The sequence below is a fragment of the Harpegnathos saltator genome, unplaced genomic scaffold (assembly GCF_003227715.2).
Source record: "Harpegnathos saltator strain DR-91 unplaced genomic scaffold, Hsal_v8.6 scaffold139, whole genome shotgun sequence".
In the NCBI taxonomy this organism is placed as follows: domain Eukaryota; kingdom Metazoa; phylum Arthropoda; class Insecta; order Hymenoptera; family Formicidae; genus Harpegnathos; species Harpegnathos saltator.
In genome coordinates this window covers 1,161,783-1,174,256 of record NW_020229916.1, presented here as the reverse complement: position 1 = coordinate 1,174,256, position 12,474 = coordinate 1,161,783, and the positions used below count along the sequence as shown (strand labels likewise).

General features: G+C 41.7%; 2 protein-coding genes across 4 annotated transcripts; one reads left to right on the top strand and one right to left on the bottom strand.

Moving 5' to 3' along the window:
• Positions 1–849: 849 nt before the first annotated feature.
• On the bottom strand, positions 850–7,001 carry LOC105185273 (uncharacterized protein YJR142W). Of its 3 annotated transcripts, XM_011144625.3 has the most exons (6): positions 6,860–7,001; positions 6,440–6,553; positions 5,728–5,825; positions 5,261–5,465; positions 4,647–5,126; positions 850–4,531 (listed from the first exon to the last, which is right to left on the bottom strand). In XM_011144625.3, the coding sequence occupies exons 2-6, from the start codon at positions 6,513–6,515 to the stop codon at positions 4,410–4,412; spliced, it is 981 nt and encodes a 326-aa protein (XP_011142927.1). In that variant the 5' UTR covers positions 6,516–6,553; positions 6,860–7,001; the 3' UTR covers positions 850–4,409. The 3 variants fall into 3 exon arrangements, with proteins under 3 accessions (XP_011142927.1, XP_025163884.1, XP_025163885.1); XM_025308099.1 differs by lacking the exons at positions 6,440–6,553; positions 6,860–7,001 and adding an exon at positions 6,051–6,414; XM_025308100.1 differs by lacking the exons at positions 6,440–6,553; positions 6,860–7,001 and adding an exon at positions 6,230–6,414.
• A 1,156-nt stretch (positions 7,002–8,157) lies between these two features.
• On the top strand, positions 8,158–9,463 carry LOC105185272 (probable rRNA-processing protein EBP2 homolog). The gene is made up of 3 exons (XM_011144624.3): positions 8,158–8,303; positions 8,387–8,467; positions 8,547–9,463. The coding sequence occupies exons 1-3, from the start codon at positions 8,259–8,261 to the stop codon at positions 9,351–9,353; spliced, it is 933 nt and encodes a 310-aa protein (XP_011142926.1). The 5' UTR covers positions 8,158–8,258; the 3' UTR covers positions 9,354–9,463.
• The last annotated feature ends 3,011 nt before the right edge of the window (positions 9,464–12,474 follow it).

The window sequence follows — 12,474 nt, the reverse complement described above, 5'->3', positions numbered from 1 at the left end:
CAGTCTCAGCAATTTCAGCTTCGGTCCCGCCACTTTGGTCGAATTAGGAACGATGACAGAAACGCAGAGCTTCGCGAACGACAGATTGATAAGCGAGTTTAGTGGAACGAGCGATTTCACCGACTCATCGCGCTCCCTTGAATTATGTCGTTGGCTCTGAGACACTATTTACGGGGTCAACATCGTGTTGGAGGGACCGACATGCTTCTTCATCACTGTCGAGCGAGGATTCGCCCCCGAATATTCAGCTTGCCGTCCAGCTGTGCCAAATAACAGCGACGATCCGCAAATTATGATAAATCGGCCTGTTCTCGCGATCTTTCGAGCATTCTGCTCGTTGATTTGTCGTCGTTCGTTAACATCCATCAGACACTTACAGGGTACATTTAATCCTTCGCGGGGCCTGAGTCATCGTCGATGTTTCCTCGCGGTCGAGCCGTGGCAAATTCCATTACTCCGCGAACCCGAAATTTGCAGAGAGAGAGAGAGAGAGAGAGAGAGAGAGAGAGAGAGAGAGAGAGAGAGAGAGAAATGGGAGAAAATAAAAAGATTCAATTGTCAACAATGTAAAAGCGCGCGATGTCTCGCGCGTCATGCGTGTTCTATTATAATGTTATTTTATTATCACATGCTGTCGATTTCTCCTTTTGTATCGTCCCTGCAGTGAAACGCAATGAACGGGCAGACATTTATGTATTGATCGCTCGTTTACGTGATTGGGGATAATCATTAAGCAAATGCAACGCTAAATCTGCGCGTCGCGTCGCGGCGCGAAAACGATAAGAATACGAAAAACGTAGCAAAGGAAAGCAGTAAGTATATCATTAGCGGTAAAGGATTAGTCGGAAAAATGTTTCTCATCGTTTATGTAAGTACAATTATTTGATCCTAGAACTACACATCTCTTACATTTTTGGCTGCATCTTCGATGCAATCGACACTCTATAGTTTCTTAAGTCTCTTACTATTGTTAAACGATTCGCATCTTTACAGAATATAAAGTTAAATCTGTGTGAAAATAGGAGCGAATGGAATAACGATGTACGAACGCGTTTGGAGTATGTTTAAAATCCTTGCGTGTTATGCCCTATTCTTATAATTCTGCTCCAATGCATACGTGTTACTTTTTAAGGGGATAAATCATCTTTCTCTCACACGAGTCGGATTTCATTTCAAAACTGAAGTATGTCTCGTGCTAAAACAGAGAAGTCAGTCAATCCTTTGCTCCTGAACATTAATTTCCCGATTATAATTGTTTGTGTTTGTTGTCTCTCTCTTATTCCTTCGGGACGCGCTGGATTTAGCGTGCCATGGCTTAACATTGTGCACGTTATGCATCTTTCTCCAGAGAGACAAAGACCCTCCCCGTTTGCCCTCCGTGACCGTTACTTCACTCGTTCACTCGGTTTTTAGGCACGACCGACCTCTGCTTTTCGAACGAATGTCCACAAATTTATATGGAACAATGTCACTCGCAAGGCAGAACCGTGGGTTGATTCTTTTGAAATTTCTTTCTTTCTTTCTTTATGGACCTTGAAAGAATTGCCCGCGGTCCTGTGTAAAGTTTGAAACCGGAATCGTTCAGAAATAACATCTGTAATTAAATTGCTATCACACATGGAGGGATCCTGCGAGATTTGTCTTCGACGTTGTCAATCGGTCGTACCTTCTGCAAAAAAGCTACGCTTTTTCGCGTGATAACTCAAGGAGCGAAACCACCAGTCGGGGGGGGGGGAGGTCGCGAGCCGTATAGCACGCCGGTTAATTCGACCGTAACAATTGCGAAAGAATCGACTTCGCGAGATGGTTCGTCTTCTTACTTAATCGATACATACTTAGGCTGCAACAGAGGATGCAAAAGCTAAGCGGTATGCGCTCAAGTTAATTGGTATTATATAATCACATACAATAATCACTCAAAGTCACAATAGTACGTATATGCAAAACTGGCAAATTTGCATTATAATATATGTAACAGTCTGTAGTTAAATTAGCTTCACTGTTAATCGGGCCATAAACACTCTCGTTTCAAACGCGTAATTCCCCGACATTGCCGTTGGAACCAAGTCGATAGATCGTCGGCGTGTAGATATGGCATGTAACGTAATGCTATCTTAATTCATGCGACAAACCATTGTGTGTGCAACCAGTCCTATTCATCCGAATCACAAAACAGAATCATAGTAGGAAACGATATCTCACTTAGAATAAGTGTATCACAAACGTCATGTTTGATGACCAGATCAATCGTTACAAGAGACAGCAGAGTGATAAAGATGAGCGTGACTAGTATATTATTACATTTTATCGTTATTACAAAAGTATTAAACTTATGAAATCTACTACACGCAGTTCGCGATTAAGTCGGTTCTTCGAACTTGACTGAGAAATTTACGTTGTTAAACTGACGATTCTATAATATTATGTCGTAATGTCAATTCATCGGCATATATATGCGCGAGTATGAAATTATACTTGAAAAAAAAAAAAAAAAGATTCGAATTACTATAGCTATACTATATACGAAATACACACTCCGTCCTTGTCCCATCGTACAAAAGTCATAAAAGATCAGTGTGATCGAAACTGATACTACCTGAACCGGACGTGTTTGTGAGACTACGGTTTGGCATGTACAAGTGCTCGTGTGTGCCTTTTTGTGCAATATATAAACGCGATAATTTATTATGAGATATCATTATAATCAATATCGTAACAAATACATGATACGCTGCATTCCACACTCATACACGTAATGCGATTTTCGTAATAATGAATTTAACAAGAACATTAACAGATCAATCGATATGAGTAAGTATTTGTTTTATGAGGTATATATAACAATTTTCCTTTTAAATGCGATGTAAAGTATATATATATATATATCACACATGAGTCGCGTTAATAACAAATAGTCATTGATACCCTCGTCAAAGTGCCTCGGTACAAAGCGATAATACGGCATTAGCTCAATGCGCAACTTGATAAACTTGTGATTTCTTTCAAAGCACGAAAAAGAATGAGAATTATAAATAAATATTATTATGTACAAATAAGATATATACGACGTATTCAAGCACTGCAATAATACCGCGATATTTCCTGTTCATCCCGTACTGTTCAACGCCGTACAAGAGCATAAAATCGTGAAATTGTCTACATTAACATTGATCTTATTTAAAATAAGAATATAATACGAACGCGCGCGAAAACGTACAACTGCATTAGTCGTTAGTTTGTGCTTTCCACTTGTACAGTTATTGATGCTTTCATGTATAATATCGTTCGAATTTTTACACGCTGGAAGTACTTAATATTTTAATTATAAAACGCCAGTATGTCGTATTTAATAAGTAATTAAGTGCTTACGATTTGCCTTTGAGATAGAAACTAGTAAATCAAACCGCTATATATTCAAGAACGCTTCCGATAATGAAATACTATTGAACACATATTTCGAGCACATGATACCACCGCGAATTTCTCTTTTTTTCTTTTAACACATCAAAATGTTATACTGTGTCTTTACTTTCATAATACTGTGAACGATCTTAATGCTACCAGGGTCTTGCACTGGTGATTTTAAGCACAGCGTTGTAGGTTTTATAGTCATTTGAAAACATCAACGTTACTTGTCGGTTACTTAAACGCAAGCTTAGTAGTAAACTTATACTCTGGAATGCTGTGTTTCCATAATACTTTTCGGTTATTATAATTTCATTGAACGTTATTCGTTAACTTTTAGTACAATGCGTCTGTTCAGCTGACAAGCACGATATTAATATAATTGGCATACGATCTTGTGCTAATGCAACAAAAGTAGGTTATACTGAAAACATATAACACGACCGTTTGTATAATCAAATTTTTATCAGAGAAAAAAAAAGGGAAAGACGTTTGCTCTTAGATGGAAGAAATTATCTAAAATTTCGCTCTACCGTTTGAATTACATTATAGTTAGAGGTATAATTTGCTATACAAAAGATACGTAAAAATGCGTAGCCTTTCCTGTCTCATGAATCACACAAAGCCGTACGTAGACAGGAGAAAATGAACATGTTACAAAAACCTCATAAACATCTTAAGATCAATGCGGTTAATAAAGCGTATTAAGTATTCCTCTTTTTCTCTTCGTTGTTAATACGAGATATGCAACTAAAATTAACTTTGAATAAATGCAAAAATATGTTCAACTCAGTAATAAAAACGTTCTACCTATAGCTCAATAATTTATAAAAAGCTCTTTGCGTTTTACATGTGTATAACTGTATCATTTAATATAAAATTTTGCAAACAGCATACGTAGAGTTGTTCAACGAAGAAACGGAGAGAAAGAACAACTTCATTATTTCATTCAATTCATAGCCTTAGCACGGTATAAATTAAAAGCCTAGAGAAACATAAATTCTTTATAAACCTTCGCCATAATTTGCTTCGCCATTGGCTGTTATTTTACACGCTTTGTGTGGAAAGTTGTACATAGTCTGCAGAGGTACGTGAAGTAACTCCACAATCTGTATGAAGTTAGGCTCTGCAACAAAAGTGTACGAACAAATGAACTTTATCATTATCACGACGACGCCCTTTATGAGCGAGCGAGATTGCGAAATGAGTGAAATATGAGATAAGACAAAATTAAATCTTACCGTTTTCCGCTGTGATATATCCGTGTCTAATTAAGAAGTCAAGGGCGACTGGTACAGAAGTAGTCTTGAAATGCGGGGATAGTATCCTCTCTAAGCATTCACTAACCGGCAGTAACTCGAAGGTTTCTACTTCTCCGTCGCTATTGCTCGGTATGAAATCAGGTGGCAGCTCAAGATCATATACGAATTCCGTGTTGGGAAAGAGGCCCCTCTCACTCTCAAAGAAAAACGACACGCAACCAGCACTCTTGAGCTTGGCGATAAGATTATTCGGGATTCCTGCCTCTTCGAAAGCCTCTTTTATCGCGGTTTCGTTTATACCGTAGCCGACGGTCAGTCCGCCGCTCACCATGCTGTCCCAGTAAGCCGGCCAGGTTTGTTTGTTAGGACTACGCTTTTGTAACCATATTGATAAACCCTTGATAGGGTCCATTACGTAGCCATTTATGTCCACTCCGTATTTCCGAATTCCAAATAAGCCTGTTATTTTGAAAAGGTATCAATGTATCGACTTTTAATTATACAATATTAACAAACAACCATACAACAGTACAGCTGTTGGATGAACAACCATTGAGAGAGGAGTTGTCTAAACAATCAATTCTCATACATACATGTAGCTGAACGATCCATCTTAAGCAATGGGATTGTATTAAACTGAGCTCGAACTTCGTGACACTCCTCCCTCCAACCACGTAGTGTTACAAATTTTCCACCTGCTTTCCATTCTCTCAATACTTCGTCAACACGTTCACTTCTCTCGGTATAATCCCGAAAGGCTGGATTCAATTGCACATATTCAGGTTGTACTTGGAATACCTTGAAAATTGGTGATAAATTATATACATTTTAAATGCGAATATAGATTCGAACACATCAGCTACTACAGTTCAATTGGAAAACTGTTTCCACAGTCCATTCTGTATTTTTCACGTAATAATACAAAGCAAATTAATTTTTTTATATGAAAATAGAAAAATCATATGTGCGATTGTTTCTAGTGAAGGGCTGTATCACACATACGTGATATTAATAGCAAACAAATCAAGCGTCACATGATGGGTAAACTGGCTAAACTTACTTGAGGATAATTCAATATTTCCTTCATTACATCTGGACGTACAAGACCAACTTGTTGTCCATCGACGACAAATGCTCTGCATTCCCCTGCGTGAAAACCTAAGAAATAAAGATGTTTACACAATTCACATGGACGCAGCATTAAAGATTCCAGAATGTTGCAAAGAATTAATATCCATCGTTTACACAAACAAATTAATTAAAACAGTTGTCAAATAATGAAAATTTTTTTTTTTCTTTAAGAGTAGCCTATGTCAGACAATAAACTCTCAATACATCTCAACCTGATCTGTTTTCTGTGTGCAGATTTATTTAATTGGGTACCATTCGGAAATATGCCATATACGAAAATCCCTCAGTGAACAATGTGGTCTTTCAAGCCCTAAAGAGAATGTCGATTGTATCTGTCTTTATATAAAGAAAGAGTTCGGGAGCATTCCGGAATCGCTGCTTTTCGAGGGAGGCTCGAAACTACCGGCGACAAAGCGAAAAACGCGACTGACCGTTGATCTTGCTGCACGGTACCCCGGAATTTTACTCATATTATTTCCAACGGAAACGCCAAAGACAGATACACACAACACTCGAAATCAATATTCTCGGTGGTTCGTACGGATGGTAGCCGCGCGCGTTCCTATCGATCATACGACCAGCAGACGCGTCGATTGAGACGATACGGAATAGTGCGAGCACGACTCGCCGCATCCACTTACCTGACAGGTAGAAGCAATTGAATTTGTTCGCGAGTTTCAATAAACGTGACATCGGCTTCTTGTCGCTAACCGCCATGATGTTACGCCGTTAGCAGCCAGCTGCGACGGAAAATCCTAGCATCGAGCATAATATATGTCAGACAGGAGCCGGAGACGGGATTTCTGCGCATACGGCGTCCCGCGGACCGAAGCGAGACGACGAGCTACGATTGGCCGATTGGTTTCCATGCTCGCATAGCTGACCAATCGGCGATCGCTAGCCGGCTAACACGCCAGTCGCGTTACCAGGCGCGTCGCTGTCATTGTCGGTCAGCGCAATGCCAAGAAGGACAACGTCACGTGACATGACAAAATAGAAAGCAAAATTCGATTGGGATAAAACGCGGAGATCTCGTCGTCTGGAGGATTGCGCAAACTTACGATTGTCGACTGAGTGAGTGTGATTATGCGGGAATATGCAGTCCCAAAATGCAGTCCCAAATGCTGTTTCTGATATTTCTGAGATAAGCGGATAATGAGAAAATCGTTGAGAAGAATGAAATGCTAACGGTCCTCACGGGGAGTTCACACACGACTATCAATATAGCTTGGTGGTCAACGTATATCTAAATATTTATATCGAATGCAGTCGAGGCAGTCGGTAATGTCGATACTCTGCGGATGATTATCCGCGGATTTCTCGGTACCCACGAAATTTTACCAGAGGTCGACGATTTTCCTGTAGTACCACGTATCGATGGTAACAGCAAATTTCGGTTCGATGCTGCGCGATGCTGGTATTATCAGCACCGATAAGATTCGCATGTTTAACGAAACATGAGAGCTTTGCGTAAGAACATACTCTCGAAGCATTTGCGTCTCGCCAGGTAGAAACAAACGTATTCGGGTAATTTATTCGTGCGTCGGTTTTGTGCTGTTGACACGTTTGCGATAGTAGCTGCTATCGAAAACGTCGAGTTTAATCGTTTGAAAATTAGACGAATCGCGTGATTGGTCGGTCGCAGTTGCACCGAGAGTATCGGTATATACTTCGAGAATCTCAAACGCGGCAACGTTCAGTTCGGTACTCGGCTGAGTCGCGACGCGGTAACGCGGATTCGAAGAGCGGTTGTGTATTTGCGGTTTTGGCTTGCCAGAACGAGCATTGCGTGCTGATTGTTGTCTCCCGAGAATGTCGGCAGCTGGTGTCAAACTTTGGTACGACAACGCAGTATTAATTAAGAATATACGCGGATTTGGATAATCGCAGGACGGATTGCCGGTAGTGCCGCGAGAAGAGGCAGTCGGGGTCTGTAATGGCGGCGTTTCAACGGTTGGAAGGAAAGCTGGTAAGTGTTAGGATAGGATAGAAACTCCGATGGACATGTGCGTCGACGAGCTTTGCGTATCGAAACATATTTTCTGCTCGCAAATTTACTGACTTGCCTAGAATGTGGGGGGGGGGGAAGCGCATCGCTTTGATGCCAAGAGCCGAAATAAAGACAGCGTATGAAGGAGGGGGGGAGTGGGAGAGGAATTATCGCACTCTGTGCTCAATATTCTTCTTATGATCACGACGGCGTTTATGATAAAGCATTCGTATTTAGTGGAAAATTAAACAAATTGAAAGTGAAGGAAACACTTTTCTTTCTCGCTTCGTCCTCTCGTATATTCGTTTTACCGTTACTTACCAACTCGAAAAAGTTTGCAAATTTCTCCGCCGTGTGGCTCTACGGGTCACTTACGTTGCGTTGTATTTACTGCGTGGAGCGGTGTGGATATTATTTTTACGTGTAGAACTTCTTGTCGCTGAAATAAAAGTATCGGCACATTATTCGCAATGTCGGAGATGTCAGAATCAGAGTACGATTCGTCCGATGAAGAGGTACAGTATTATCTTTATTTACGTGCGCTCATATTCTGCGCGTGTTCCAACCTATTCTAACCTCTTTCTATTCACGTGGCTAGTTGCAAGAGGCTTTTGCGAAAGGATTACTGAAGCCAGGACTCAATGTCGCGATTGAAAAGAGGGAGTCCAAGAATTGCGTTGTAAGTGGTCACGGATCACGATAATGTTCTTTAATTTAGCTTAACCTAATCCAACTTAACCTTCTTAAACAATTTGTAGAATCTCATGAAGCAAAAGTTGACTGAAATCAAGCTGGATTTGCCATGGATTGAAAGGCTAGACATGGTAAATGCACCAGCACCATTAGCACCAGAGTTGGTATTGCAGATGCAGGAGCAGGAAGTAAGACGCGCTAAGCAACTAAAGGGAAACAGAAAGCTGCCTCAGTACGAACCATCCGAGGACCCTGTGTTAAATGATTTTCGCAGGGAAACTATGTTTCATCGTCAAGCTCAAGGTGCTGTCATGGATGGTATTGTTAGATTGAAGAAACTAGGGATACTAACATTCAGACCAGACGACTACTTTGCAGAGATGGCAAAGACCGATCAGCACATGCAAAAAGTAAGAGACAATTTGATGAAGAAGCAGATAGTAGCACAGAGATCAGAAAGAGTCAGGCAATTAAGGCAACAGAGGAAAGTAGGCAAGCAAATGCAAGTTGAAGCGACACTGAAGAAACAAGCAGAGAAGAAGAAAATGTTGGAAGAGATTAAAAAGTACCGTAAAGGTGCTCGGAAGGACCTTGATTTTCTGGAAGACAAGAAACCGCAGAATAAACGGCCAAATCATAAGATGAATCCAAAGATGAATTCAAAGGTACAATTGAAAGCAAAGATGAAGAATGCGAAGTACGGTTTTGGAGGTAAAAAACGCGGCAGTAAGCGGAATACAAAGAGTAGTTCTGCTGACGTTTCCGAGTACAGACGGGCACAGAAGCCCGGGAAGCGAGGGACGAAGGGAAAGGCAAATCAAAGGTTAGGGAAGAGTCGTAGAATGCAAATGAAAGCGAAGAAGAAGCACTGAGAGATTTTTTCGCAATAGCAGTAAGCTTAATTTTCTTAGACGAATGTATATGTTGCAGTATAGAGAAACGATGTGATCGAACTTTTGATTAAAGTAAACTTGATATAAAATACCGATGCAACAAATATTCCCAGTCTTACCTATCATCCGAGAGATCTGTCAGAACTCCGAAAAATTGTTGCGACGTGAGTCACTTTTTTTTTGTAAGAAGAAAGCTCTCGTCGCAGTATAAGACTGACTTGATACGCGGCCACATTCAGATGAATGTGAATGCATGCTGCAAATTTGAATCGTGCTCACTTTAAACTCTGTCTGTCAGCAATGGACTAATTAAGGGATATCGCGGATAATTATTCTCACTTGCGCACATTAAATAATTTCATTGAGATTGATATTTCATTAGCATTAGTATTGGAATTAGCATTCTATTGCTAAGAAAAGCGATCGTTCAATTTAATTTTTCCTTCTAAATAATGTAATAATACCTACAATTAAAAATATTTTCACGATAACAGTCTTCGGAAATATACTCGTCACAAATTTCAAAAAAGCTCACATTCAAGAGGAATTTTTATTCCTTTTTGGAAAATATCATGAAACTCATACTTCCCAGCAGAAAGCACAGTTTTATTTATCAGTTTCCATGTTCTTGACTAAAGTCTAAATTTATCAGGATTGAGAATGTGTCCTAAACTTACAAAACACTCGAAACAAGTAACATTTATTTCAACGCAACATGTGCTCGCATAAATACGCGCATTTACGTTGCAGCGCGAGAGCGTGCGTCGCGATTCCGTCTTGAAAATTAAAACCAAAATTTCAGTAGCCGCTCGTACGGATTCCGCTGCACGGATTCCGGTGAAAAATCGCACGGAAAATTACCCCCAAATATTCAGTCCCTACAACAATAGCGCGGGCAGAGAGGGGGCAGGAGGGGCGGCGGGGCTGGGGGAGGGAAAAGAGCGTGTCTCTCGACGGCGAAATTCATGCAGCATCAGAATTCGATCACCTAACACATGTCCCGCATTAGACAATCCGTTGTATGTACACGGCGCTACACGCATAGGATGCCGATTACATCGTCTATTACACCGTCGTTGTCCCGTGAATCGCGCGCGCACCGGTGCACACATATGCGAGCAAGGGCGCGATACTCATCCCCCCTCCACACGTGCGCGAGCGGTCCGCCTTTCCGCCGGCTATCCATCCATCGGCGGTTGATCCATCGATAGGTATATCGATACCGATAACGATCCGCGGACCTGTCGTCGCTCCTCGCGGACCGGCGGCAAGGGGGGCGGGGGGTGGGTATCGTTCGGACGTGCCTTGGCGAGGGGTGGATTGAAAATTCGAGGCAGCGCGGGCCGCGCCGTACGTGCAGATACATAAGCGTATATATAAGGTGAGCTAGAAAAGATCTCTCGCGGCGGATTTCGCGCTCGCTATTCGAGTTCGGACGATCAACGGGCTCCCTTTCGCGGAGCGACGTAACGTTCGAGGGTGAAGCGGGTTGTGCAAAAATTGCGCCCATCGGGGCGAGACGTCAACGTGCCGACGAGCGAGTCCCGCGGAAATCGACTCTCGAGTCCGTCGCTGTTATCGGATACCGCGATGTACACGCGGCGAGAATTGCTGGAATTACGCCGGATAATTTTACGCTCGGTTTCGCTGCCACTGACAATACGTGCGTCGCGGCTCACCCGGTATAAACGCGCGCTCGTCGGACTGTCGAAGTACTAGGCGATCCACAGAATACAAGGTAATACGCGTGATTGGGCTCCGAGTGTATACAACTTGTTATTTAGCGGGCAGAAATATAGCGTCGCCGCGCGAGCCGCGTACGTGAAAGCCTTGGCCTCTCCGTGCGCAGTCGTGCGCGTTTTAGCAGCCTGTATAAATAAATTAATTTAATGGATATTACGTATATGTATATATATATATATATATGTATATATATATATATATTATGCGTGTATGTATATGTAAGAATCGAGGTACATTATATAATATAAAGTGCCGGTCACTTGTTTACGCAAGTTTGTCGCTCAAACATAAATGTATTTATGTGCAGGTGGTCGTTTAATCGCTAGAAGTCGGCCGGCCGCCGCGCGTCCAAGTGGCATGGAATCTCATTCCGTGGAGAAGGTTAGCTCATGTTTTATATTATTTAGCGGAGTTATGTGTGTGTGTGTGTGCGTGTGCGTGCGAGGGCGAGTGTATTAAAGGCTCCTCACCGCGTTGACTGATGACGTCAGCAGCGAAGGAAATACGCTGAAAAGTCTTGCAAAATTGAAGAAATTGAAATAAATGAAAAAAATCTATAAAGTGGCGCTCGTAATCCATCGAGCGAAATATAGTTTGAGCACTTTCCTTTTGCCTTAAAAATCCTTAATAAACGAACATCACACCATGAAATGAATATCATACACAATCCAGTTTTTTCGTCTATCTTCATTCGTGATTCCGTCACGTTAATTCTACAGCTGCTTATCGATTATTTGAGCAGTAGGAAAGTGCTTTGAACTATTTCACTGATCTGCTCGGTCGATTGCAAATCGATCTTGAAGCTTTCGGAAGCATCTTTTGGTTTGGAATTTAGACACCTGTCTGTCGTGATCCAACAATTAAGCATAATTTTATGGATTGCCGATTATTCACCAATCCGTGCTTACTTTATTATGCAAAGAGTATCGGCTCAAACGGCCGAACAATGAGCAGGTGCATCTGCAATCAATCGATCTCTGTTGTAAATTATACAAGAGATTGTATAATTTACAACAATGAAAACCGGTCTCGGTCGTGGTTTAGTTTCGGGTTTACTTTCCGCTGAATTCAGTCTAGCTCAATCCAACGCGTGCTTGCTCGCTCCGTCGAGTTTCAATTTCCCGCCTCCGAAGAAACGATCTCGCGATCTCGATAAAGTTAAGGAGGATAATCTCGTGTAACGCGACATTTGTTAAATTATAAGGAACATTCGAGACGGACCGTCGCGCGCGCGCGCGCGCGGTCTGTTGCCTCTTCGCATGTATATGTATCGTGCACGAGTCTCCGTGAAATCGAAGGATCTTAGAACCGAGCGGAATATCCCGACGCATGTATGCAAAATCGTTTCCTGGAAACA

Bases quoted from the DNA above. Each gene is read 5' to 3' on its own strand.
- LOC105185273 (XM_011144625.3), bottom strand. From the start codon at position 6,515: ATGGCGGTTAGCGACAAGAAGCCGATGTCACGTTTATTGAAACTCGCG. The intron at 5,826-6,439 runs GTAAGTGGATGC...TTTATTTCTTAG, and splicing joins CAATTGCTTCTACCTGTCAG to GTTTTCACGCAGGGGAATGC. The intron at 5,127-5,260 runs GTATGTATGAGA...TCAAAATAACAG, and splicing joins GATGGATCGTTCAGCTACAT to GCTTATTTGGAATTCGGAAA.
- LOC105185272 (XM_011144624.3), top strand. From the start codon at position 8,259: ATGTCGGAGATGTCAGAATCAGAGTACGATTCGTCCGATGAAGAG. The intron at 8,304-8,386 runs GTACAGTATTAT...TCACGTGGCTAG, and splicing joins ACGATTCGTCCGATGAAGAG to TTGCAAGAGGCTTTTGCGAA. The intron at 8,468-8,546 runs GTAAGTGGTCAC...AACAATTTGTAG, and splicing joins GGGAGTCCAAGAATTGCGTT to AATCTCATGAAGCAAAAGTT.